Here is a 25,858-nt window from a genome sequence, read left to right on the forward strand (position 1 = left end):
TAGGGGGTGGTGAGAAAGTCCTGAGGGAAAGAAATCTTTGGATGAGGGAAGAGGAAGCCACTTGAGTGACAGATATGGGGTGGGGGAGTGTCTTAGCTTCTTCTCCCCTTTGGAAACCACACTAGGGGTGGTGGCATCTAAGGGACCCATGGAGTCCCAGCCACCAGCCCCAAGCCCCTTGCCCCCTGCCCTCCAGGTCTTCTCAGCCTGCAGGCCACCTGCAGACACAGTGGATGCTCATGGCCCGTCCTGTGCCAGCTGGTTGTGCCCCTTGCCACTGGCACCAGCCAAGTCTTCCCTGCTGGCCTGCCCCCAGGGCCTGGACCTATACCTGTGCACCCTGCAGCCGGCAGCCCTGGGCACAGACCCGCAGGGTCTCAGAGAGGACGCCTTAAGCATGAGTAAGACCAGGGCACGGCGCTGCACCGGCACCTTGGTGGAGGCTGGAGGCGGGGGTGCTGCTAGGTTCCGAGATGGGAGGTGGAGGGGACGCAGTGTCCCTGGTGATGACAGAGCCTCAGGCACACTTTATTTCCACATTTTGGCCTTGGAGTTCTGGCCTGAGGGTGCCAAGGGGCAATCAGGTGGTGACACTTGAGCCAGAGGAGGGGGAAGGCAGTGGCTTTCTCAGGCACGCGTCTGGGAGCTGGAGTAGACATAGCCGAAGACACAGGGGTGAGGATGGTGCTCTGTCTGCCTACAATGTCTGAGCTAGCGGGGTCTTTCTTCTAAGATAAGAGCACTGGACTGGGAGTCAGGGAACTGGGGTTGGAGTCCTGGTTCTGCCCTCGCTAGTTCTATGACCTTGGGCACGTCCCTGAGGCTTACTTCCTTCATCCATAGATGCGAGATCTCATCTATACCTATGTTCTAGGTTTGCTGCATTGTAATATTGCAATACGCCATTTCCTTAAGCAACTGTGACCCCCCGGAGGGCAAGGACTATCTGCTGTGTCCTTTATTTCTGGGACCCCAGCACAGAGCACAGAGTGAAACAACTCTGTAGAGTTGAGTGAGTGAATAAATGAGGCTCAAGCAGACAATCTACTTTTGAATAGTTTTTTCTTTTTAGTATTTTACTTGTTATTGCTGCTAGCTTTACTCCTGCCTCACTGCTGTTGTACCCCAGCTTCCCTGGCTATCTCTTCTTCTCTTACCTCCTGAATATTTTCATGCCTCAGAACTCAGCTCAGAGCCCTCTACTCTCCCGTCCCCTCCCCTCTTCTTGTCTTCTTTTCCTTCCTTCTCCCCTCCCCTCTCCTCTTTTTTTCCTCTTCTCCTCCCCTATTCACTTCATCTAGAGCAGCGCTGTTTGATAGAACTTCTTGCCGTAATGGGAATGTTCTATACCTGCGCTGTCCAATACTGTACCTATACCATTGAGCACTTTAAATGTGGCTAGAGGGACTAAGGAACTTAATTTTTTTTTTTTTTTAAGACAGAGTCTTGCTCTGTCATCCAGGCTAGAGTGCAGCGGTGGAATCATAGCTCACTGCAGCCTCAAGCTCCTGGGCTCAAGCGATCCTCCCACCTCAGCCTCCCAAAGCACTAGGAGTAAAGGCATGAGCCACCGTGCCCAGCCTACATTTTTTATTATACTTATTTTAATTAATATAAATGTAGTCACATGTGTGCAGCGGTTGCCACAGCAGATCTAGCATCACCTTTATGTGATCTCATCTGGGCCCATAGCACCCAAATTTCTGTCTCCAGCTCAAATTTCTCCTTTAAACTCTAACCCAATTTATCCATCTGTCCACTTGACTTCTCCACCTGGATGTCTAATAGGCTTCTTGAATTTTTTTGTCCCCCTGAAATTGTTAAGCACTAAGAAATGCTAGCAGCTTTCATTGACAAGTGCGCCTGCAGACCAGGAAACTGAAGCCCAGAGAGGGGCGGCAGCTCGCCTAAGTTGCCCAGCAGGCTTGCAGACTGCAGCTTTCCCAACCCTGAGCTGAGCGGGCTTGATAGGGAACAGAATTTTGCCCCAGGCTGTGGGGTCCTGACCTTCTTCCTTTTCCTGCTCAGAGCACCAGCCACCAGGGCTGCACGCCAGCTCCACCGATGACGAGAAACTCACAGCCAAGTGCCCACTGAGCAGGGACAAGATGGGAAACCAGCCTGAAAAAGCTGACAAGGGGACCCTCAGACCAGCCTTCTCTCCTCACGACAGCTCTTCCTCACCCCCCTGGCAGAAAAGAAAGAGCCCTAGCCCCTTGGCTTTCTGCCCCTGCCCGCCTCCTGCCCCCTTCTCCAAGGAGCTCCCATTCCATTTCTACAGACCCTTCTACCCTGGGCACCCACTTCTCCTGCCTCCACGCTACCTGTTCACCTATGGGGCCCTACCTTCTGTCCAACGTCCCCACCTCTTCATGCTGCCCCAAGACACCTCCTACCCCACCATGGCTGTGCCCAGTTTGCTGATGACAGTCCACGAGCGTAGGCACCCCAGCGCCCCGACAAACACCCTGCTTCCCTACCCAGGGGCCTGCCAAGACTCTGGCCAAGCCCTGCCCTTCCAGGCCCAGAATCCAGGCCCTGGAGCTGCTCCAAGCTACTTCCCAGGGCTGGAGTGTGCTGGTGTGGTGGCCCCAGTGAAGCGGGCCCCACTGGGCTCCCAGACAGGCACGGCAGCCCTGCCTTACCCGCTGAAGAAAGAGAACGGCAAAATCCTGTACAAATGCAACGTGTGCAGCAAGAGCTTCGGGCAGCTCTCCAATCTCAAGGTACCTGCCTCCTGGGCTCTGCTGCTCCCCTCAGCCTCCTGTAGTGACACCCTCCTCCGGGACCACCCCGCCTGCTTCTAGAAGCAAGGACCTCAAAGCTAGAAGGACCCCTGGGCAGCCTGGTTCATTTGGGTGGAGAAACAGACTAAGATGGCACCAAAGTCCTCATTGCCCTAGAAGACTGTCTATGAGATCATCTAAGTTAAAAATGGCGAAACTGAGGCTCCTAATGGGCATTTGTCCAAGGTTACTTTGATTTAATGATGGTGCCCGGCTTTGATCTGTCTCTCAACCTCTAGTGCAAAGCCCTTTCCAGGACAACAACCATCCTTTTGGATTCCCAGTAAAGCCTCTTTTTTATTTTTTTTGATGGCCTGATGGGAGAATGGGTAGATTTTGGTGAGTCTAGATCTCACCCTGACAACCAGCTTTTTTCAAGTGAGATCCCACAAACCAGCACCGGCGCTGTTGGCCTCATCATCCACATCTCCCAGCAGGGGGCGCCCGTGGGCGCATCTCTGTATGTTAGCACGGATCGGAAGCTCTGCACAAGTGGGCTCGCGCTGAGGTTGAGGATACGCTATGGTTACTGGGGGACAGCTCTACTGTATCCAGTGGGGCAGGAGTTCTTAAACTTTAAATAAGCCTCAAACCAAGCTGGAGAGCTAGTAAACATGCAGATTCCTAGGCCCCAGCCCAGAGTTTTTTGATTCCGCAGGTCTAGGGTGGGGTCTGAGAATCTGCATTTCTAACATGTCCCCAAGGTGAGATACCAGTGCTGCCAGTCTGTGGACCACGCTTTGAATAGCACTGCTCCAGGGTATACCAGGGTTACCCCTTACCACGCCTTGGGACCCTGCCATCTCCCCTGCAGGGCAGCAGAAAGAGGAGTATCCTGGGGGTGATAGGCCTGGAGGGAGGTGACAGAGAGGCAGGGGATTGAGAGGCCTGGATACCAACAAGGGGTCCTGCAGGGATATGGGCAGAGATTCGGAGGGTTCCCCAGACCCTGCTGGGCGCTCTGGGCAGTTGGCAGCGTTTCTCCCACACCTGGTCCAGGTCCACCTGCGTGTGCACAGTGGCGAGCGTCCATTCCAGTGTACCCTGTGCCAGAAGAGCTTCACCCAGCTTGCCCACCTGCAGAAGCACCACCTGGTGCACACCGGGGAGCGGCCCCACGAGTGCCCGGTGAGATCCTCCTCCCCCTCCCCTGTACTCCGGCAGGCTGGTGGGGAGTTCTAGGCCCCTGGGGGGATGGCACCTGCAGCCTCCATTCCCCGGTCCTTCTGAGCAAATGGAGACAGGAAAGAGGAAATGGGGGGGAGCACAGAGAGTCCAGTGTACGTGAAAATGATCCCTCTCGGCCTGGAATGACTGATGTTGGAGGTCACTCCCAGGGCCTGGAGCAAGAATAGAGACATATGTCTGTGGGGGGAGAATAACAAAGTTGGGGGTCCTGGAGGGTGGATACCCGTTACCCACCTCCCAGGGCTGTCGGAGGAGTTAATGCTGTAATGTATGCAAGTATCCGAGTAGGAAAACCATTAGATCAATGTTAGCTCCCTCCTGTGAGGGAGCCCAACCACATCCCTTGGGAGGTTAGAAGAGCAGGGATTCTTTCCCGATTTTACAGGGGCAGAATGAAAGCAGTGTAGTGGCTGAGTCTGGGCTACAGAATCAGGCTACCTGTGTTCAAATCCCAGCTCTGCCTCCAACTTGCTGTGTGACCTTTGGCTAGTGGCCTCACTCCTCTGAGCCTCTGCTTTCTCACTATAATACAGGAGTTGTACTAGTACTTAGTCATGCTTCGTCTGGGGAAGACTACATGAAACCAATCCCTGGCATGTGGCAGCCACCAGTCAATGTTCATTACATCCACTGAAGCTGCAGCCTCACACATAAGGTTTCTATGTGATTATCTCATTCAGCCCCCTATACCTATGAGGCTAGGTATTAATAATCATATGTTACCAATGAGGAGAAGACTCAGAGAGAAGTTAGTTATCCAAGCTCACACAGAGAGTAGCAGGACACTAACCCAAGTCTGCCTGGTTCTGACATGCGGTCACTGAGGGTTCCAGGGAGAAATCATCAGGAAAAGCTTCCGGGCCTACATGGACAGGGACGGGGGTCCTATTGGAGGGTGTTTCCCAAATGGGGAGGGAGCACAGAACTCCTGAGTCCCCAGGGTCAGAGCTGATGCCAGTGTTCCCATCAGACATGCCACAAGCGCTTCAGCAGCTCCAGCAACCTCAAGACCCACCTGCGCCTGCACTCAGAGGCCCGGCCCTTCCAGAGCAGGGTCTGCCTGAGTCGCTTCTCCCAGCACGTCCACCTGAAGCTGCACCACCGGCTGCACGCCCCAAGGCCCTGCGGCCTGGCTCACACCCATCTGCCTCTGGCCTACCCTGCCCCATGGCACCAGGGAGCACTAGATCTTGTGGTGGTGCCATCAGAGAAAGAGATGGGCTGGGACGTGGGCAGGGTCAAAGTGTCCTTGGCATCCCAGGGAAATCAAGAGCAGCCAGCCTGAGTGGCGGTGCCAGGACTGCCCTGCAGAGGGGGCCGGGGAGAATAATTAAAGGATTTTCTCTCTAATGAGTTGAGGCCTCCTAAACTTCAACCGTGGACGGGGAAGCCACCGTGTATTCGCAGGCCCCACACTCCACGTGGGAGCAGGTCAGGGGACATAACTGGAGGGGGGAAGAGCCCGTGCTGCCAGTGCCTGGGGTGGGTGCCTGCAGCCATCTACCTCCAGCTGCATGTGGGTTTCACTCCCTGTCTGGGACCTGTCTGGGACCAGGCCTCCATCTCAACTCACCGTTGGACAGTCCAGCCCCCCAGGACTCTGCGCGGTGCAGACTGTGCTGCCCAGCAGGGGCACATTGCCCTGTTTCCCAACGGCTTTTCCAAACCCTGTCCAGTGTCTCTGCTGCCTCCCACCACCTTCTGGTCTCACAGTTCTTTCGTGGCCACAATGTCCCCTCGGCCACACTCCCTGCATGGCCGGGGTGTGGGGTGGTGCTCCTTGTGGGGTAACGAGGAAGGAGACACAAGGTGTCAGCGTCCACTCATGGCCAGCAGCACGAAGTCATCCGTGTGCCGGGACCAGTCACCACAGAGGGCAAAGGGCTAACAGGGTGCCAAGCTCAGGGAAAGGGGTACAGGTAGAGGAGAACGGGCAAAGAAACTGAGGAGTGGGGACTCTCCTGAGAGCCCGTCTCCCTGCAGGCCCAGGGGACCCCCTCAAACGTGCAAGTTGTTCCCCATCCCCACTCCTGAGTCAGAGAGGCAGCGTCAGGTGGAAATGGCTATGCCTGGCAGGCAGGAGGCCCAGGCTGTGATCACAATAAATGATAGCTATTATTAAATAAGACAGTAATTTTCAGACCGAGTGGGGCTCTCTGGCAGACTTCCAGCAGGGGCAGCGTCCACACCCCTGTGGGGACTCAGTGCTGCTTCCCCACCGCGGTGCTGAACCGGATTCCCGCTGTGCTTAGTAGCTGTCTCCTAGGGAACCCAGCATGGTAGGGCAAGGGCAGGGTGGGCTCCGGCCCCACCGGTTCCAAGCCCACCTCAGTCACACCTTGGGCCCCGCGCGGCACACCAACCACTCGCGTTAGGCCCCGCCCAGTCGGCGAGACCACGCCCGTCCCTGGCCCTCGGCCCCGCCCCGTGGTCTAGCCTCGCCTGCTCCTGGGCGGTGCCCCTTCGCTCGGCCCCGCCTCCCGGCCCTGCTCGCCCCAGGCCCCTGTTTCCCAGCCCGCTTCGTGCAGGTCCAGCTCCCGGCTGGTGCCCTGAGTCGGCCCCTGCCTCCTCCTGAGGCCTGCAAAAGTAGCACGGCCAGGGCGAAAGGAAGGCGTGGGGGCGTGGGCTCAGGCGGAGGGTCTAGGGGCCGCGGTCCGAAATGGGGGCGGTGTCCTCCAGGGCGCGTGCCCTGCCCTAGGGCACGGGCAGCATCTGGGTCTGATCCCCGCCCGCGAGGGCTGCGGGTGGGGCGGCTGTTTGCTCACTGGCGCGGCCGGAGGAGGCGTTTCTCCGCAAATGCAGCGGATCCGGGTGGCCCCGGCTGTCAGGTGTTCAGACGGCCGAAGCCCCGGGCCTTGTCCTTGCCATGGCCGAACGGCATGGGGATCTGGGGGCCCGCCTGGCCCGCCTCTTGGCCGGACTAGGGGTCCGGAGGGAGCGCAGGGGGAAGGAGACCTCGGAGGAGGCCACATCCGGGGATAGGTGAGGGGAGATGGAGAAAGGCCGGGTGGGGCGCCCGGGGCCCTAGGGGTTGTGTGTATGTGTGCGCGCGCGCTAGAGTGTAGTGACTGATCAAATAAGCGGGTATGGGTATCTTAAAGCATAGGAATATGTGTCAGCGTGCCACAATTTGGGGTGTGAATGTGGAACTGTCCCTTGTGCTCTTTTATAACTTTAAAACATTTACCATTTCCTAAGTCAGGCAGGCGGCCTAAAGACAGTAATTTCCTCTCCAGACAAAGTTTAAAGGCAAATGTAGTAGTTCCTCCCTCCCCTGTGGACTTTGAGTCTCACATCACAGGCTAATGTCTTCATGTCCCTTTGTCACTAGTACGAAAGGTTCCAGAGTCGTCTTAGGCTGCACCGCGTTTCCCTTAGATGCCACGGAGAGGTTTTCCCCGTTATCCCTCCGTCTGGAGATCACTCAAGATTGTAACAACAATCAGCCTTTATTTGCTGCTTGCTTCGTGGTTTACCTGGATTATCTCATGTAATCTTCACAGCAGCCCCATGAAGCAGGTATTCCGTGTGATTCAGATACAGAAATGGAGGTTCAGAGAGGTGAGGTCACCTACCCTAAGCCACACAGCTGGGAAGTGGTGGAGCCAGGATAAGGGCTTAGGCAGTCTGACTCCAGAGCCCACATCCTGAAGCTCTGTTGCCTTCAGAGACTGCCACACTGCATGCAAGCGCAGCCAGGCTCCTAACCCTAGGTGCCACTGGTCGTGTGACCTTGAGCAGATTGCTTCACCTCTCCAAGCCCATGCCCAGATAGCTGATGGAAGAGTGGAAGGAAAAACGCCCTGTGGATGGCCGAGCTGAAAGGCTGGGAGGGCAATAGTGAAAATCCAAGAGAACCCCAGGAGCTCACAGGCCCTGTATCCCGGAAGAGCGTGGGTTGTGCTCTCAGGCATGGTGTTTGTGTGTGTCTGCGCAGTTACTGGGCAATTTGTTCTGATCTTATCGTGGCACAGCTGTCTTCAGCCACCCAGGAGGGGTGGGGGGCGTGGTGGGGGCAGAAAGAGGGGAGGAATTTGTACTGCTCTCTCACCCTAAAGAGAGGGGAGGGGACGGCCTAGCCACCCTATGCCTGGAAGCCTGAGTGCCCTGGGGTGCCCACACCCTGCCAGTGCCCTGCCCGCCCCCGCCTGAAAGGCACGCCCTCTCCCTTTACCCTGTCTGGCAGAAACCTGCCCTATAGGCCCAGGCGGCACTAGGAGAGAAGGAGGCGGGGTTGGAGGCACAAGTGAGTCATGGGTGGGGAGGGCAGAGGAGGGGCTGTACAGGCTCCTGGCAGGGCTAGCGTGATGACACATGCCATACGTGCACTTGCACTCAGTTCTCACCAGCCGTAGGAATGGGACCCCAGTGCTGAGGTACAGGCCTCTGATTGCTGGGGTGGGGGCCCCGAGGGCACGGAAGAGGAGCCAAGGCATTTCCCCATCTTTCCCCGATTATTGCCGTGATGTCCAGCCAACCTTTGGAGTGGGAGTCCTAACTCCAGGAGTTCTAACTCCAAGGCTCATTAGTTGCGACTCTGAGCAAGTCACTTCACCTCTCTGGGCCTCAGTTTCCTTATCTGAAAAATGGGGGCACTAACAGCCACCTTCTAGGATTCTTGTGAGGCTTAAAGGAGATCATGTAGGCACAATATTTAGTGCAAAGTTTGGCACACGGGAAGGCATCGGCAAGCTCTGAATTATCAGAGCACTATTCTTTCCCTGTATTCTAGCCCAGATACGGGGCTGGTCCCCATTTTTGATCCAAGCTCATTCTTTCTTTGCCTCTGGGGATGGAGTGGACAGGAGCGGGAGGGAGCAGAGAGGAGGCTGACACATAGGCCTTCCACCGAAATGTTTTAGGAGCTCATCCTGCTGGGCCATGGGCCCTGAGAGAAGGTAAGGGCAGAGGCTGGGTCCAGTGTGGGGGAGATGGTGTTGAGACAGGAGAAGGCTACTTCATTCTCTTCCCCCTGTGCTTCCTTCCCAGGCCTTGGAGTGGCCAGAGTTGCCCTGACCTGGCTCAGGGCCAGGGCAGCACCAGCAATGTCAGCCTCAAGGTAGGAGAGAAGCCAAGGGGGGCGGGCGACGACAGCTCTGGGAGGGCTGGGCAGGCCCTTAGAACCCTGACTTACAAGTCAGACAGGTGGAGTTCCAGTCCTCCCTCTGCTACTGATCCACTATGTGACCCTGGGCAGATCACTTCCCAGCCCTGAACCTCAGTGTCCCCATCTGCAAAATGGGGACAATAATGCCTCTCTTTCAGGGCTATCATGAAAATAAAGTAATGGAAGTGGAAGGCCCAGCATGGATGGGGCCTGGACCTTCCATAGGAAATGTGACTTCCTAGTGCTGGAGTCCTCAGGGGAGGCATGTAGGGGCAGTACCTGTTCCCAGGATCCCCTTCTCCCCATCCCCTTCCTCAGTCTGTTTCCCCCACTTCCTGGCATGGCCCCCCTTCTGGCCACAGTTTCCCCATCTGCAGTGGAGACCTGAGCCATGAATCGGACAGTGACAAGGTATTCTCCCCTTGGAGGAGCAGAGCAGCCTCCGCTGGAAGTGGCTCAAACAGTCACGTGTCTCTTTTTGGTCCTGAATACCAACAGTAATTACTAGAGTGTAACTGAATACTCGTTATGTGTTGGGCGCTCTGCACGGATTATCTCATACCATCTGCACCGCACTCCCAGAAGGCAGGTACTGTTAATATCATACCCATTTTACACACGGGGAAACCGAGATGCAAGCGGTATCACAGCTGGGCGGCAGCAGAGCTGGGATTCAAGCTCAGGCCGCCCCGATCCAGGCCCCCACATTGATCACGGTGCTCTTTCGTCTCTTGTGTTCAGTCCCTGGGGAATGAGAGGCTGCATTTATTTCATAGATGAGTAAATTAAGGCATTTGGGATCAAGGACCCCCGCTAGGAGGAATTTTGACCCCAAATTGGGCTCCTTTGTTGCCAAGGACACAGCCCCTCCCTTCAAACTGGTGGTTTGGGAGGCAGTGTCCATGTGAGTCTGGGATCCTGAGTGCTCATCCACACAGCCAGGCTGAACCCCCAGGGGAAGAGAGAGCAGACAGAAGTCAGGTGTTGTCTGACTTTCAGGGGAACCCTCTTCCCTGGCTCCCTCATGTCCCAGGTACACCTCTATGCCCAGGTACCTCCTCCCAGGTGTGCTGTGGGAATCAGGCTGGGAGGCGCCACGGGAGGTGGCTGCAGGCTCTCTGGTAGCCTGGAGTGGGCAGAGGCCATGGGCACTTGAGGCAGGCGTGCCAACGTAACCCCTAATCCCCAAGGCAGCTGGTGCCAAAGGGCCAGAGGCCTATGGACGCCTGGGAAAGCGCAGTAGGCCTGTGGGGAAGCTGAGATCACCAGCCTTTGGGAGGCATGGCCAGGCCCTAGTGCCTTGTCACCTGGAAGGCAGTGTGGCACCTGAGAGTTGGGAGCTCTCTCTGCCTTGCTGTGTGATCTTAGCCATGTCCCTGTCCTCTTTGGGCCGCGCTTTCCTCATGTATAGCATGGGAAGGGGTGAGTCGTGCCCCTTTGTCCAGCCCTGGTGGCCCTGGCAGCCTCTCCTTAGGGCAGCTCAGCTTGGTGTCAGAGCCTTGCTTAGCTTTGCAGTGCCAAAAGGGCAACCCTGGGTGCCTGGAGGGCAGGGGAGACGCTGTCACCATGCCCCTGCCCCTCGTGACACCTGCTCCTACTTTCCCCAGGCCCAAGGCCAGAGCAGCTCAGAAGGGGACCTCCGCGCAGGCAGCCATGGTGGTTTCTGGATTTGGAAGCGACAGCCCATCTCAGGGGGGCCCGCTCAGCCCCTGGGGCGCCTACAGAGGCCAGCTGTGGGCAGTGCCTCTGACCTGGCCAGCCATGCCTCCATGGGGCCTGAGAGCCTGGCACTGGCTGTGGCCTCAGCAGAGCTTGCTGGTACCAGGCAGCCCTCATTCCCGGGGCCCACTCCCGGACATTGGGAACAGGGATCTCCAGGCTGTGCCCGTCAGCAACCCCCAGACACAGCCCCAGAGGTCCCTCGGAGGCCTGAGCCATCCGGCAACCTGGAAGACGCACCCCTGCTGCCCCTCCCAGCCTCCTTCTCCACGGCCAAGGGGGCAAAGGGCAAGCCTGGCACCCCAGGGCCAGCACCACCGGAGCCAGCTCAGACCCTACACATGCGTCCCTCTGCCAGGAGGACCCGCTACTGCATCACTGTCACTCTGCAGGGGCTCAGGCAGGCACCCGGGCAGGAGGGTGAGGAACCGGCCCAACCAGCTCCACACCCCTGCGGCCCTGAGGAATCCAGGGGCTGGCAAGAGCCTCCCCAGGGGCCACGCCCCATCACGGGGTGTCGGACAGCCCAGCCCTGGGAGCCTCGGCTGAGAGTCCAACCGCATCAGGGCAGCACGGCCCAGCAGCAGGAGCTCCGGGCCGGCCGGACACCTGGGTCCCTACACAGACGGTGAGTGGGGGTCAGTCCCCGTGTGGGGTGATGGTGGAGGGGAGACTGGCCTCTTGGGTCTCTGCCTGTTCCCTGGGCTTCTCCAACTCAAGGCCCATTCATTCAGCGCCCTGAGCGTGAGCGACTCTGCCACCCCTCCTGCCTTCTCTCCTCCCCTCACCCACAGGCTACCTCCTAAAACCCCTGCTGCTCTCCCCTGCCCTCCCAAGGAAGGAGAAAGCCTGTCCCAGAGACAACGGGCAGGTCGGGGGTCACCTTCTCCTCAGCAACACTCACCACTGCCCAGTTCTGTTCAGGAGACCACAGACCCAACCTAGGAATAGGCACCCAGCCAAGTTGCTGGGTGTCCTGGGGCAAGTTGCTCAACCTCTCTGGGCCTTGGGTTGTTGAGTGGATTTGGTGGCTAGAGATGAGGAAGGAGGAGGTGGTTACAGGAACATGCTTTGAACTCTAGAGAGTTGAGCTACCAAAATAGCAGGGATGCTTATTAATTACGTCTCAGTGGCAGCAATAATTACCCAACCTGGCTCTGCGCTGGCAGCCACAGGAACAGGCGTCAAGATTCCTAAACCCTGGATTTTTATTTGACTCTCCTAAATGACTCTCCTAAATCTGGTGGGTTCAGAGGTAGAAGGATGGGTCTCCTAAAACTCGCTGAGGAGGGGTGAACGTGGGACCTCCATAGGACAACCATGCGGGGCACGGCCTCAGGCGGGGGGTTTTGAAGGCTTCCAATGATAATGGGGTGGCTGTCACTTACATTTTGTTTTCTAAGCATGACTTTATTTAATCCACACAACAGTCCCATGAATCCCACACCCCGCCACCTAATTACAGTAGGGAACTAAGGCTCAGAAAGGTTAAGTCAGTTGCCCAGTCAACTTGAAAGTGAAGGAGCCAGAATTTGAACTGAGGTTTCTATACCTCCAGTGCCTGTGCTCTAAGCACTGCGCAGCCTGCCCCGCAAAGAGACCTCTTTGGCCCCATGCAGAGAGCGGAGGGCTGAGCAAGGTTGCTGTTTGGACTCCAGAGTTTTCTGGGATCCCATGGCGGTGGATATGGGGACATTATACTAGGAGAGGCAGAGTCAGAATCAGGGATTCCTGGGTCCTCTGGGCAGGGGTGCAATGTGTTTGTCCTATGACCAAAAAGAGGGAGATGTGGGACCCAGGCTGGCTCTGAGACCCGCATGGATGCCCCAGCAGGGGGTGGGAGGATGGGGGGGAAGCGCTGCAGAGAGAGGGAAGGAGGGTGGAGGAGGCTGACCCTGGAGGGGGGAAGGGGAAGAGTAGTAGGGTTAGCTGGGGGGACTCGGGGTTCTATCTGCCACTTCCTGGCTATTTTGGGCCCAGGTGGATAATGACAGGGTGGGAGGCTAGGGCTCACTTAGAGAGGGAGGCAGTTGACTCGACTTACTTTTGTATGTGGGGAAGGGATCTCTGGGCCAGGACTGGCAAATGTGGGGCAGGGGCAAGACACAGCGGGGGCCGCAAGTGGGAATGTGTAAGATAAGGGTGCATCCAAGTGTGTGTGCCCATGTTCAGGTGTGGGTGAATTTTAGGGGGAGGAGAGCTTGTGGCTGTGAATTGACTGTGTGCACATGTGTGTCACTGTGTCTGTGTGTTTCTCTGTGCGTGTACGTGACTTGGATATCTGTTGTATCTCTGAGCTTCTGTGTTTGTAACTCTGTGACTGTATGTTTGTGTTTCTTGGTGAGTGTCTGCGTGTGCGTTTGTGTGTGTCTGTGTGTCTCTGATTTTGTGTGTTCATGAAGGCATCTGGATGTATTTTCGTGCCTGTGTAACTCTGTGGGTCTGCGTTGGTGTCTGTCTGAGTCGGTGCGTGTGCCTGTGTGACGCGGCATGTGTTTGCCGGCATGTGGGCCTGTGGACTGGTTTGGCCTAGTTTGGGGGTGACTCACAGGTAAGGCGGGAGAATCCAGGACTTGTTGGGTTAGACAAGGCTCTTTCCCACACTCCCCCCGCCCCCTACTCAGCCTCTCCCTTCTCAGCTCCACACACCTTGTTTGGAGTTCACAGGTCACCCTGCCAACAAATCTGCTTCTGGTCTGGGGCCCCGGAAAAGAAAGGGCTCTGGGAATGAGTCCTTCTGCTGGCCCAGGAGAGGCAGCCTGGGTCATTGGGGTATGTCTTCAGAGCAAGGACAAAAGGGGGGAGCTATAGGCAGGCGCATTCCAGCATAATTTGGAGAACATTCTAGCAGTCATGACTGTCCAGGGATGGGGCAGGTGAACTGTCAAGTGGTGACCTCCCTGGCCCTAGAGGTATGCAAGAAGAAGCCAATGACCACATGCTTGTGGAATGAGTAACTGTCAGGGGTGTTGTCCAGGGTTTGGGTTGGGTTGGGAAAGGCACCGAATTCTGATTGTTGGAAGGTCATTGACAATATCTCATCTGATTATCAACGGCTTCCTTTAAAGCTGCTCTCCTGTTGCCTTGCCAAAGCCTATTGGGCCTCCCAAATGTTGTTCCTGCTTTTGCATCTAATTCTTTGATCTCTGGACTCCTAGGATACCACCTTCATGAGAAAGTTGGCTTTGGATGAGTTTAGCCAGGACCTAGCACATCACCTGACACAATTAGCACTGAACGAGTGAATGAATGAATGAATGAATGAGTTACTATCAGCACCATCAGGGACAAGGAGTCTCAGGGAAGGGTAGGTGGCTGTTACTATTATTCAGAAATGGAGAGAGACTCAATGGGGAGGACAGGGACTTGGGGGACTCAGCAAAGGGGTCAGGCTCCACGTGGGGGAGTCCCAGTAAGGAGGAGGGCGGTTCCATTGGGAAAGGGGGGCTCCGTCCTTAATGAGGACGGGGAGGTGGTTGGGGCCTCGGTGAAGGGCTAAAATCCAGGGCATTGGGCGTCTGGCTGTGCCTTGCTCTCAGGAAGCTCTGGCCTGAGGGAATGGGAACTTATCTAAGCCCCCACCTTCCGGGGCCCCCCAGACCCTGTCCCAGATGCTGTCATAGCCACCAGTGGTCCTGGAGTCAGGTCAGGCTTCCCTGGGCCTCAGTCCTTTTCATCTCTGCCCCTCATAAAACCTGAGTCATGGCTGGGCCATAGGGTAGGGTCAAAGTTCTGGATTTCACCAGCTCCTCAGGAGGGAGGGAGATGGAGAGGGGGGAGGGGAGTTGTGGCAGTGGGTCCATTTCTGGCTAGGGTGGGGGTTTTGGGGGCTGCCTCATGGAGAGGAGGAACAGAGCTGAAGACAGGCCAGCAGTGAGACTGGGACTGAAGAGGCTGATCTCTCTGGGGTCCTTGGGGTCTGAGAATAGGATTGCCTTGATCAGTGCAGTCCGGAGTGGGGTGGATAGCTCCTCCAGGACTGACGTGGCTTCCTTTAAAAGTAAACCCGCAAACCAAAGAGACTCAGTTTATCAGATAAATACATTAAGGTGTTTGGAAGGGTTGGGGCTCAAGTCTTTTTTATTTTTTTATTTTTTAGACAGAGTCTCACTCTGTTGCCCAGGCTAGAGTGTCACGGAGTCAGCCCAGCTCACAGCAACCTCAAACTCCTGGGCTCAAGCGATCCTCCTGCCTCAGCCTCCTGAGTAGCTGGGACTACAGGCATGCGCCACCATGCCCGGCTAATTTTTTCTGCATATTTTTAGTTGTCCACCTAATTTCTTTCTATTTTTAGTAGAGACAGAGTCTCCCTCTTACTCAGGCTGGTCTCGAACTCCTGAGCTCAAACGATCCGGCTGCCTCAGCCTCCCAGAGTGCTAGGGGATTACAGGTGTGAGCAACCGCGCCTGGCCTGGGGTTCAAGTCTTGACTCTGCTACTGTGTGACTCTGGGCAAATTTCTTAACCTCTCTGAGCATTTTTAAAATCTCATCTGCAAAATGGAAATGTTTGTTTATAATGTGTTAATAATTTATTCTTTATGAGGTCTCAAGGTCATGGGATTCTTCTGAGAATTCAACAGGACACTGAACATAAAGCACTTAGCAAGGTGTTTGGCAGAGTAAACTCTCAATAAATGGCTGTTATTGCAACGATTAAAACAGAGAAATTTACCAGCAAGTTCTTAGGGAGTTGTCTTAGTCTGTTTCCTGTTGCTAATAACAGAATACCTGAAACTGGATAATTTATAAGCAACAGAATTGATTTCTTCCAGTTCTGGAGGTTGGGAAGTCCAAGGTCAAGGGGGTGCATCTGGTGAGGGCCTTCTTGCTGGTGGGTCTCTGCAGAGTCCTGAGGTGGTGCAGGGCATCACAGGGCAAGGGGTTGCGGTGCTAGCTCAGGTCTCCCTTTCCCTTCTTCTAAAGCCACTCCCATGATCACATTAACTCACTAATCCATTAATCCATGAGGCAATTAATCTATTCATGAGTGCAGAGCCCTCATAACCCAGTGGCCTCTTAAAGGCCCCACCTCTCAGTACTGCCACACTGGGGATTAAATTTCAACATGAGTTTTGGAGGGGCAGGTATTCAAACCAAAGCAGGAGCTTAGAGGGCTTCTTAGGCAGGTATTAGTATTATCCCCATTTAGTAAAGAAGGTTATGGGGACCCAGAGATCAAGGGAGGGTCAGAAAAAAAATAAGACCCAGGCCTCACCCTTCCAGGAGTGAGGGTGAGATGTGCTTTACTGATCGTCAGAGGAGTAGCAGGATGTGCCCAGAACCTTGGCCTAGAGGGTAGGAGGGAGGATGCCTGGATGTGAACTTAGAAGGCAGGAATTCAAACCCTACCTTGGCAACTGCATAGCTGCATCATCCTGAGCTGGTCACTCCTCTTCTCTGATCCTCAGTTTCTTCATCTGTTCCATGGGAGAAATAACAGTCCATGGAGAGAATTGAGGGGAAAGTGCATTTGTAAAGCCCAAAATGCCGTGTCCTGAGGAGCTCTGTTTAGACTTACACATGCACACAGACTTGCCCCACGCTCTGACTGTCATCACCACGTGCTCATGCTAGTACACGTGTGTGCACACCAGCTAAAATTTGGTCACAAATCTCCAAGGTGACAGCAGGAAGTTTATGAGCCAGGGTTTTAGTTTATAAAGTCAGTTTTCATTCTTTCTCTCTTACTGGACCCTGGCATGGCCCTGTGAAGCACACAGTCATTACTTCGGGTTTGCGGCTGAGGACCCTGAGGCTTGAAGGGGAGAAGTGGCCTGCTCAAGGTCACCCAGCTAGTGAGCGACAGGCCTGGGGGACCCCAGCTCTGCTTGAGACCAAAGGCCATCTTTCCTTTCTTCCCTTTTAACAGTCAGGAACGGGGTTAGAACGACACTGGCCCAGTTTTCAGCCTTCCAGTTTCCTAGTTTTCGGCTCCTGGAGGAGCAGACCCAGTGCTCCTCGGGGCGCAGTCCCAGCCCCTCCACGATGGGTGGGCCAGATGCACCTTTCTTCTCGCTTCCTCCCTTCGCTGTCCTTTCAGGCACAGGCCTCAGCTTCACCCTTTGGAGGACCCTGGCATAGGAGATCACCCGAAAATGGGGAGGGGGCTGGATGCAAGGATCCTGCCCATTTTACGGATAAGAAAACAAGGACCCAAAAGGTCAAGTGACTTGCCTGAGTTACCCAGCCTGACAGTGGCAGGGGTGGTTATTCTGCACTTTGGGAAACCATTCTGGCCACCCTCTGACCCTCATCTTTCTTCTTCTTGGCACCATCTGCAGGGAGCTGGACCACAGTGAGGCAAGGATGCCACAGGACAGGTCTCCAGGGCCCAACATGGAAGAGGAAGGTGGGCCCCCAGCCCGGGCTGAGGCCCAAGTGTTAAGTGCCACGCTGACATGGCGGCAGCAGCCCCCTGCCCAGAAAGAGATCAGACACCGTTTTCACAAGGTGTCCCTGGTGTCAGGGGCCCAGATGGAAGCTCCCCGGGAGGAGATGTTTGAGTACAGCCACCATCACAGCGAAGTCAATGGCTTTGCTACACGGGAAGAAGAGACTGGGAGTTACCAGGGCCCTCGGGATGGAGTTGGCTCCAAGAACTTCCAGAGCCATGGGCCCATCTTTTCCAAGAAGTACATACCACCTGCCAAGGAGAAAAGGCCAGTGAGGAGGCTGAAGGAGGCCATGGACCAGGGTGATGGCAGCCCCCAACCTCCCAGGACCGAGCCCCTGGGCTTGGGAGCTATGGCCAGGACTGAGTTCTTAGTGCCTCTGTCTGGGCCCCGCGAGCCAAGCCCCCACCCAGGTGTGGGTCTCACCAGTGGGAGCTCCCGGAGCCTTGAGGAACGGCGGGTGACACGCACGGTGCGGACCACCGTGGTGGTGGGAGGGAACGTGGACAAGCGGGTGAGCAGCTCTGTGACTGTGGGACCATCAGTTCCAGGTGAGGGATTGCCAAGGGGCCGCAACGTTGCCCGCACGGTGCGGGCAGTGGTGGTGAGCCCCCGGGCTGAGGGCTCGTCCAGCCGCAGCCAGGCCCTGGAATTGCTAACCAGCCTTGTGCCTGCTGAGCACAACCCACCTGCCAGCCACCCGCCTAGGCCTGTGGCTGTTGCGCCAAGGACCCCGGGTGTGGGCAGCACAGTGGGGGTAGCCCTGAGGCAGCCATCGGAGACAAAGACAGAAGAGTTAAAGGACGCCTCTGCCCTGGCCCCTACAGGTATCCCAGCAGATGGTCACCCACCTCAGAACCAGGACGTCCCTATAGCTCACCCAGACCAAAACCAGGGCAAAGCCCTGGATGCCAGGGCCTATGAGCACCTGAGGGTGCAGAGAGCCTCCAGCCCCACTCAGCTCCCTCTCCTGGCTTGTCAGGGCCAAGCACCAGACCCCTCCTCTCTCAGACTCCAGACCCACGTCCCTTCCATGGACCCAGCCCACCCCCCAGAGCAGCCTGTGGTGCCCCCTCACCCCAGGGCCCAGCTCACTCCCCATGTCCTGCCGCCTGTAGAAAGGGAAGGGCTCACAGACCCCCCTGCTGCCACTGTCCTGCCCATGGTGAAGAGCGAGGGTGTGAAAGTCCCTGGACAACCTCTTGCTCTATCCTCTACAAGAAGGGATGCTGTCCCCAGCCCAGGAGGTCTTTCCGTTCCATCCTTCCCAAGGAATAAGTTTGTTCAGGACTCTAAAAATGTCCCTGTCTTCTCCCACACCCAGAAAGAGGTAGTGCAAGGCCCCGGTGCTCCTGCTGCCTCATCCCCCTCAACCAAGGTTGTCCAGGGCCCCGAAGGCAGCCCCAGTATCCAAAAAGAGATTGTCCAGGGTATTGCGGGCAGCCTCACCCCTTCCCTCACCAAGGAAGAGACTGTCCAAGGCCCAGCTGCTCCTGCTCCCCCGATCTCCAAACAGAATAAGGTTCCCCAGAGTTCTGAAGGGAGCCCCATCTCATCTCCCACCCAAAAAGGGGATGTCCAGCACTCAGGTGCTTCTGCTGCCCCATTTTCCACCCAGAAAGTGGTTTTCCAGGACCCTCCCGTTCTCCCTGCCCCATCCCCCTCTGTGGACAAGGTGTCCCCCAGCCCAGGAGGCACTCCTACTCCAGTGGCCACAGAAGCAGAGGCCAGCATGGAGCCCCAGCTTGTCCCTGACCCCACTGAGGGCAAGACGTGTCCAGAGCCATCGAGGGACGAGGATGAGGTGGCCCTGGATGCTGACCTAGAGATTTTCCTGGATACCCTGCGGAGCATGGAGCCCCCTGAGATCCTCCGCACTCACCGGCTGCCACGAGCCCCCCGCTCCTCCTACCTGGCCATGTACGCCACGCTGCCTGCCATAGAGGAGGACCAGCCTGGGCCGTGGGTGCTGGGACCCAGCCCCCAGGAGGTGCCTGCACTGGAAGAGAAGGAGGAAGAAGGGGAGGAGGAGGAGGAAGAGCCGGAGAACCCCTACCTGAGTGACGACGAGAAGCTCCAGCGCAGGCAGGAGAAAGCTGGGCCCGGCCCCTCCCGGGACCTGCGCCCCGCCAGACCCACCCAGGCCTCTTGCTCTCCTCTGGAGATGATGAAGAAGCACATGGCAGGTGCCAAGGGCGCCCACCCAGAGCTGGGGCTGGAACTGCAGGCAGGCAGCAGACCCGCTTCCCGTCTCGGAGGCAGCCTTCTCTTTGGCAGTCTGGTGTCTGCCACCAAGGAGAACCCCACCCCAGAACCACTGGGCACAAAGCTATCTGCTCTGCCACCCCACGGAGCACCAGGGCTCAGGAAGGTGCCAGGACAGTTGCCCCTCCTCTGCAGCGAAAGGCCACCGCCAGAGAGGCCTGCATGTTCCCAGTCCCCAGAGGGGTGGGTGAGTGAGGCCTCGGGTGGACCAGGAAGGGTCTAGGTGGTGTGAGAATGGTGCTGGGTGAGAGTTAGGGTCTCTGGGGGCAGGAGGCTGTGCAGGCCCCATCTTTCTGGGCCTCAGTCTCCCTATCAGGACAGCGGGAAGTTTGCACTGAGAATTCCAAAGGGCTTGGTGGTTCTGATATCCTGGAAGCTGGGGGAGGGGAGGGGAGTGATGGACACCCAGCTCCTGGGACAGGGTGACGAGGCCCCTGGGGGTAGGAAACAAGAGTGGCATCTTCAGTGGGCCGCACCTTAGGGAGCATGTGGGATCCTTGGAATGGCAGGGTGTGGGGAGGCAGCAAAGAGGTGACCCCATAAGTCTTCTTGCCATCCCCTCCATTTCAGAACTCAGCCTTAAAGACCCAGGGCAAGCTGAACACCAGGCCTGGAAAGGTAGGGGCGTGGGGCCGAGTGGGTGAGGGTAGCAGAAGGCGGGGGCCTGCGGGGAGGCCTGAGATCCCTTCTGTGCCTTCTCAGGTGATCCTCTTCTCAGAGCCTGGCTGCCAAGGTGGCAGCAGGGAGATCTGGGAAGACGTTGCTGACGCCTCGGGCTGGGCCCACGTAGCCTCCATAAGGGTGGTGCGAGGCTGGTGAGTGGGGAGTGCCCAGTGGGCATCCTGGCTGTGAATCTGGGGGTGCGGAGGGCAGTGAGGAGTGTCCAGGGCAGCCTGGCAGAAACCCCGTCAGCTACCCAGAGACCCTGGGCACATCCTCCTCCTCACCTGTGACCTGGGGTTTCTGTGTCCACAGCTGGGTGTTGTACGAAGAGCCGGAGTTCCGGGGCCGGAAGATGGTCCTGCCTGAAGGAGATGTGGAACTCAGAGCCCCGGGGCTGGCGTGGGGCACCCAAGGCTTTGGCTCCTTAAGGAGGGCTGTCCGGGTGAGTGGGCTGGAGGGTGCACACAGCCTCGAGTGCCTAGAGTTGGAATGTCTGGGAGAGATCACGTGGAGTAGGAGGCAGGGGGGCTTACTACGGACTGACGTGTAGATTCCTGGCCTTGGAGCTGACTAGGGGAAAAAGGGCTTCTGGGCAGCGCGCAGCCTGGCTTGGGGAGTCAGGGGCCAGTCAGAGGCCAAGCCCCAGCTTGGGGAAGCAGCCTGGGGAAGTTTGAGCTGGTGCTGGAGCAGGACAAGGTGAGAGTAGCAGAGACGGGGCAGCAAAGGATGTGGAGTCACCTGCCACCCAGGGCCAGCTCTCAGGCCCACAGTCAGACCTCAGGTGCCATGCATGTCTGTTCATTCATTCGCTCACAGATGTTCACTCATGTCTACTGTGTGCCAGGCACTGTGCCAGGCAATGGGTGGGGGTGAGATCTGCTCTCTGCCCTGCAGGACTTACATTCAAGCTGGGCTATGAGGGCTGGATCTGAAGCAGGGACGCCATCTAACCAAGTAGGGGATTTATAGACATCCCTCTGGCTGCCAGGCGGAGAAAAGACTGGGACCCTGGAGGCAGGGAGACAGGGAAGGGCCATGATTTCCAGCCGGGAGCACCTCTGATTTTTGAGGGAGGGGTGTGTGGTTTCAAAAGTCAACCTTATAATTTCATATTTGTAAAGTGAAAAAACCAGCAACATTGTTTTGACAGCACAGATTTACAAACTTTTGAAATTAAGCTTGACAAAACCATCCCCACCACTGGGGAGACCCAGAAGGAAGAGCAGTGACTCTAAAAGCAGGGTCTATCAGACATTTGGGGGTTTTTGGTTTGTTTTTTGCTTTTAATGAATAACTGAGTCCAGAGCTGTTGCAATCTTCCTAGTTAAGAGATGACAAGAGCTGATTAGCCTTAACTAGGGCAGTGGCCCAGTTGGACAGGAGTTTTCAAAGCCTCTCCAGAAACACATGAATGTTTGTGGACAGTTAATTGTGAGCTTCTCACAATAAATTCATCTTCATGTGGGAGGTAACGAGCTACAAGAGAAAAACAAAGTCTTTGAAGTCAGATGGTCTGGAATTCATTTGATCCATTCAGCACTGATTGGGCACCTGTTGTGTGCCAAGTATGCGGGAGGTGCTGGGTTGCAACAGTGAAAGAAAAACTACACTACTCTGTGTTTGGTTCTGCTACTTACAAGCTGTGTGACCTTGGGCAGGTTGCTTAACTTCGCTGAGCCTCACTTTCCTTGTCTGTGAATGGATTAATAACACCCATGGGCAGGATTAAAGGAGATGGGATAGGACAGTGCCTTGCACTCAGTAGATGCTTCATGAATGACTGAATGAGTGAAAATGGTCCTGGTGAGGAAGAAACACCCAGAATGCAGAGGATCTGCTGCTTCCTGGGACACGGTGCAGGCAAAGCCAATCCGGACAGAGGCAGGAATTGTACCAAAAGGAAGGGTCAGAGGTTGACCTCAGGAAGTCGCTGTCCATCTTACCCATGTCGTCATCGGGCTGTAAGGCAGGCTACCCAAAGGAATGGGGATGGGCATGGCGCTTTGCAGGTTCACCTGGGACCTTTGGTCTCAGGCTTGGCTGGCTGACCTTGCAGAGAACACCCAGTCACTCTCCTGGTTTCTCAAGAGACGGCCACAAAGGTTTACCCAGAAGCCCCCTGCAGCCTTGGCTGGACAGACTTGGGGAGCAGAGGTAGTCTCCAAGAGGTGCTGTTTTATAGTTTGTTCCCCTCCGCTCCTGCAGGACTACGGCATCCCGGAGATCAGCCTGTTCTCTGAGGAGGGCCTCCAGGGTGAGCAAGTGAAGCTAACAGAGGCCTTGAAGGACCCCCAGGGCCTGGAGAAGCCCCTGAAGGTGGCCTCTGCCACTGTCTCTGCAGGACTGTGAGTCTGGGCTATTCTGGAATCCCTTCATTTAACATTCATTATGCTGGGGACACAGAGGTGACAGGACACAGCTCTTGCCTTCAAAAGTGCTCAGCCTACTGGTGGAGACAGGCAAGTAAACAGACAATAGCGATCCAGAGTGCAGAAGCACAGTCCCTGTATACATGGAAGGGACCAAGCACAGGCAGCGGGGATGGGGGGCAGGGTGTGGGAGTCAGAGAAGCCCTTTTGGAGGAGGAGACACCTCAGCTGGGATGAGTTGCCTGAGAATCTAAGCTCCACGAGGACAGGGATTTTGTATGTTTTGTTCACAACTGTATGCCTGATGCCTGAAGCAGGGTCTGGCAGTGTAGATGCCCCTAAATATTTGCTAATTGAATGAATGGGGAAAAAGAGTGTATCTGGCAGAGGGAACAGCACATGCAAAGGCACAGAGGTGAGAAAATTTCAGCCTCACCAGTGTAAGGAACAAGCAGGGAGAGATGAGGCCCAGGAGGAAGGAAGGGGCCAGGCAGGGCTGCTGTGCCATTGGGCTGTATTGTGAGGCTAATGGGGAACTACTGCAGGTTTTAAGCAGGTATTTGTGCTAGAAAGAGCTCTCCAGCTACTGGGCGCAATGAGAGAGGGCAAGGCCAGAGGAAGGGAGACCAATGGAGTGGCTACTGCAAGAGATTACAGAGGACTGACTTGTCCTCCAGAGTCCCCAGTGATGGGAGCCTCCCCTGCAAACCTCTTCCCCTCCCTTCCACCAATCTGTGTCCCTTGACGTCTGGAGTGCAGCAGCCTCTCTGCCTTCCCCCAGGTGGCTGCTGTACCCCAAACCATTCTTTGAAGACACCCCTTACGTCCTGGAGCCTGGAGAGTACCCCACCTCAGAGGCCTGGGGCACAACGGACCCCAGTGTGGGCTCCCTGGAGCCTGTGAGATTGGTAAAGAGCAGGGCCCACCCACAGATGGGTACGTCCAGGCTCTGCCCCTGGTCCCAAGTAGCATGGTCCTGCCGTCTGTGGGAAAGAGGGGATGAAGTGTATGTAACACAGCACCCCTTGGGGACCACCCCCTGGGAGCTCCTACTGGGAATGGTGGTAGGAGGAGAGGGAGGATTAGCCCAAGGGGTTGGGGAGAGGGAAGGCATGGGGGTCTCAGAGTCAAGAGATCATAGGTCCCCAGCCCCATCTTTCCTCACCTCTGGGCTGGTGTCACATCTCTGTGTCCTCTGCAGGGCTGCCCAAGTGTGGAGAAGCCAGGGGAGCCCAAGGTAAGAGCCTGGGCTTCAAGGTCAAAGGGGGCCTTTGGTGCTGGGGGCGGAGTATGTGGCTAGAATGGCCTGGACTGAAAAGCCAGAGAGGAGGGCGCTGGGGGCCAGAAGCTGGGTCTGGGAGCATGGAGCCTGATGGGCTCACTGGGAACTGGCTTTTGATATGTAGAGGTAAGAGTAGAGACAGAAGTTAGGTAAGGGGATGGGGCTCAGTGCCGGGCTGGAGGGCTGGTGGTGGGGCGCTCTTGCCTGATGCTGGGCAGAGCCATTCCTGGGCTGGCTGGGTGTGTTTGGGTCCAGATGACTCCCCACCATCCTGACACCCCCTTCCCCCAGGCTGTGGTGTATGAGACCCCAGGCTTTCAGGGCCGCAGCTGGGAAGTGAGCAGAGACATCTACAACCTTCAGCAGCCAGAGGACAGCCAGAGCCCCCACCTGATCTCCGTGGGGTCCCTGCGAGTTCTAGGGGGCTGGTGAGGACTCAGGACCCTTCCTTCTACATCATCTCCCCCACTGGCCTTTACCCTTGGGGGTGGGGAGCTACCTGGGATGCCTAGGGGTGGGGGCAGCTGTCTTAGCCATCCATGGGCTTCCTGTGACTGAATCTGCCTGTCTATCCTCCTTTCCCCCCAGCTGGGTGGGCTATGAGAAGGAGGGCTTCCGGGGCCACCAGTATCTGCTGGAGGAGGGGGAATACCCTGACTGGTCACACTGGGGAGGCTATGATGAGTTGCTGACTTCCCTGCGGGTTATCCGGACGGTAAGCAAGGGCAATTGGGCCATCCCTCTGCCTCTGGCCACAGTCAGATTTCCTCCAGTACAATTTGTGCAGGGAAGAATTTGTACCCCTTATTCCTGTTCTCCCTGGAAGTTCTCCCTGAAGTCTAGCCTCTCTCTCTCTTGCTGCTCTTCTCCAGGCTACACTGACAGCCTTACCCCTAATTCCCCGGGTGGGCTGCGACCCTGGGGTCTGGGCTCTCTCAGGGGTTTCTGTCCGCGGGCGGGAGAGACCTGACTGTCCCTGGGGCCCAGGACTTCGGGGACCCGGCCGTGGTGCTGTTTGAGGCCATGGACTTCGAGGGGCACGGTGTGGAGGTGAGCAAGGCGTTGCCGGACGTGGAGCTGGTGCGACACGGACCCCGCACGCAGGCCATCCACGTACTCAGCGGCGTGTGAGTGATGCCGGCTGCGGGAGCTGGGCGGACAGGGCCGGGCCGCGGGCGGTTCCAGGAGCGGTGCGGGCTCCGCCTCCGCCGACTCACGCCCCGCCCTTCCCGCAGGTGGGTAGCTTACCAGGAGGTGGGCTTCTCGGGGGAACAGTACGTGCTGGAGAAGGGCGTGTACCGAAACTGCGACGACTGGGGCGCGGGCAACAGCGCCCTCGCCTCGCTGCAGCCGGTCCTGCAGGTGAGTGCGGGCCGCGGTGGGCGGGGCTCTCGCGAGGGGGCGGGGCTTGGAGTCGGGTCCGCGCCCCCCGGCAGAAGGGGCGGGGCTGAAGAGCTCTGAGGGGGCGGGGCCCCGGGAAAGGGCGGGGACGAGGGGGCTTTGCCCAGTGGCGGGCAATGCTGAAACCCGGAGGAGCTGGGGTGGGGGCTGGCACTCTCTTTAAGTCTCGAAACTTTGGTCCCTCCTCAGGTCGGGGAGCACGACTTGCACTTTGTTTCGAAGGTAAGGAGGGGACTCGGCAGGGAGCTGATGGGAGCACGCGTCTCCTCTCCCCTCATTTCAAAGCTCTCCCCGTCTTCACCACCCTCCGCCACCCGCATCTCCTCCCCTCTCTGCTTCCAGATTCAGCTTTTCTCCGGCCCCGACTTCCTGGGCGACCACATCTCTTTCGAGGATGACCAGGCCTCTCTGCCCGCCTCTTTCCACCCCCAGTCCTGCCGTGTCCACGGCGGCAGGTGAGGACGCGGAGGGGCGGAGGGCGGGGTGTGCTCAGAGGTCTGAGGGGGGCGGGACGCACCTGCCTAGAAGTGCTTAACTCAGTTTGGGAATCCCGGCTGCAGGGAGAGGTTTTTTCTTTCAAATGATTTTCTTTCTTAGGCTTCCTTGAGATTAGTTGTTCTGCCCCAAGCCATTCAATTTTAAAACAAAACAAAGTTTTCATGGAAAATGTAAAACTGTAGATAGT

The 25,858-nt window shown here is 56.8% G+C and overlaps 3 protein-coding genes across 3 annotated transcripts in view; all 3 read left to right on the forward strand.

Moving 5' to 3' along the window:
- The window catches only part of ZNF683 (zinc finger protein 683), a 5,901-nt gene extending 614 nt beyond the window's left edge, over window positions 1-5,287 (forward strand). The window contains exons 2-5 of the mRNA XM_012645943.1: window positions 197-401; window positions 2,029-2,726; window positions 3,786-3,914; window positions 4,945-5,287. Coding sequence (XP_012501397.1) covers window positions 197-401; window positions 2,029-2,726; window positions 3,786-3,914; window positions 4,945-5,259 — 1,347 coding nt within the window. The 3' untranslated portion in view covers window positions 5,260-5,287. The remainder of the gene's footprint in view (window positions 1-196; window positions 402-2,028; window positions 2,727-3,785; window positions 3,915-4,944) is intronic.
- An 11,850-nt stretch (window positions 5,288-17,137) lies between these two features.
- Window positions 17,138-18,362, forward strand: LOC105811674 (proline-rich protein 36-like). Its single transcript, XM_012645933.1, is given in 2 exon segments — window positions 17,138-18,316; window positions 18,318-18,362. Coding segments are annotated over 2 exon segments (1,224 nt in total).
- Window positions 18,363-18,419: 57 nt separating this feature from the next.
- The window catches only part of LOC105811655 (absent in melanoma 1-like protein), a 17,524-nt gene continuing 10,085 nt past the window's right edge, over window positions 18,420-25,858 (forward strand). The window contains exons 1-14 of the mRNA XM_012645909.1: window positions 18,420-18,440; window positions 18,518-19,645; window positions 20,029-20,076; window positions 20,161-20,273; window positions 20,434-20,563; window positions 22,327-22,466; window positions 23,272-23,398; window positions 23,692-23,727; window positions 24,064-24,200; window positions 24,361-24,487; window positions 24,760-24,899; window positions 25,008-25,134; window positions 25,363-25,395; window positions 25,516-25,628. Coding sequence (XP_012501363.1) covers window positions 18,420-18,440; window positions 18,518-19,645; window positions 20,029-20,076; window positions 20,161-20,273; window positions 20,434-20,563; window positions 22,327-22,466; window positions 23,272-23,398; window positions 23,692-23,727; window positions 24,064-24,200; window positions 24,361-24,487; window positions 24,760-24,899; window positions 25,008-25,134; window positions 25,363-25,395; window positions 25,516-25,628 — 2,420 coding nt within the window. The remainder of the gene's footprint in view (window positions 18,441-18,517; window positions 19,646-20,028; window positions 20,077-20,160; window positions 20,274-20,433; window positions 20,564-22,326; window positions 22,467-23,271; window positions 23,399-23,691; window positions 23,728-24,063; window positions 24,201-24,360; window positions 24,488-24,759; window positions 24,900-25,007; window positions 25,135-25,362; window positions 25,396-25,515; window positions 25,629-25,858) is intronic.

This window comes from Propithecus coquereli, unplaced genomic scaffold (assembly GCF_000956105.1).
Source record: "Propithecus coquereli isolate 6110/MARCELLA unplaced genomic scaffold, Pcoq_1.0 Scaffold239, whole genome shotgun sequence".
Lineage (NCBI taxonomy): Eukaryota > Metazoa > Chordata > Mammalia > Primates > Indriidae > Propithecus > Propithecus coquereli.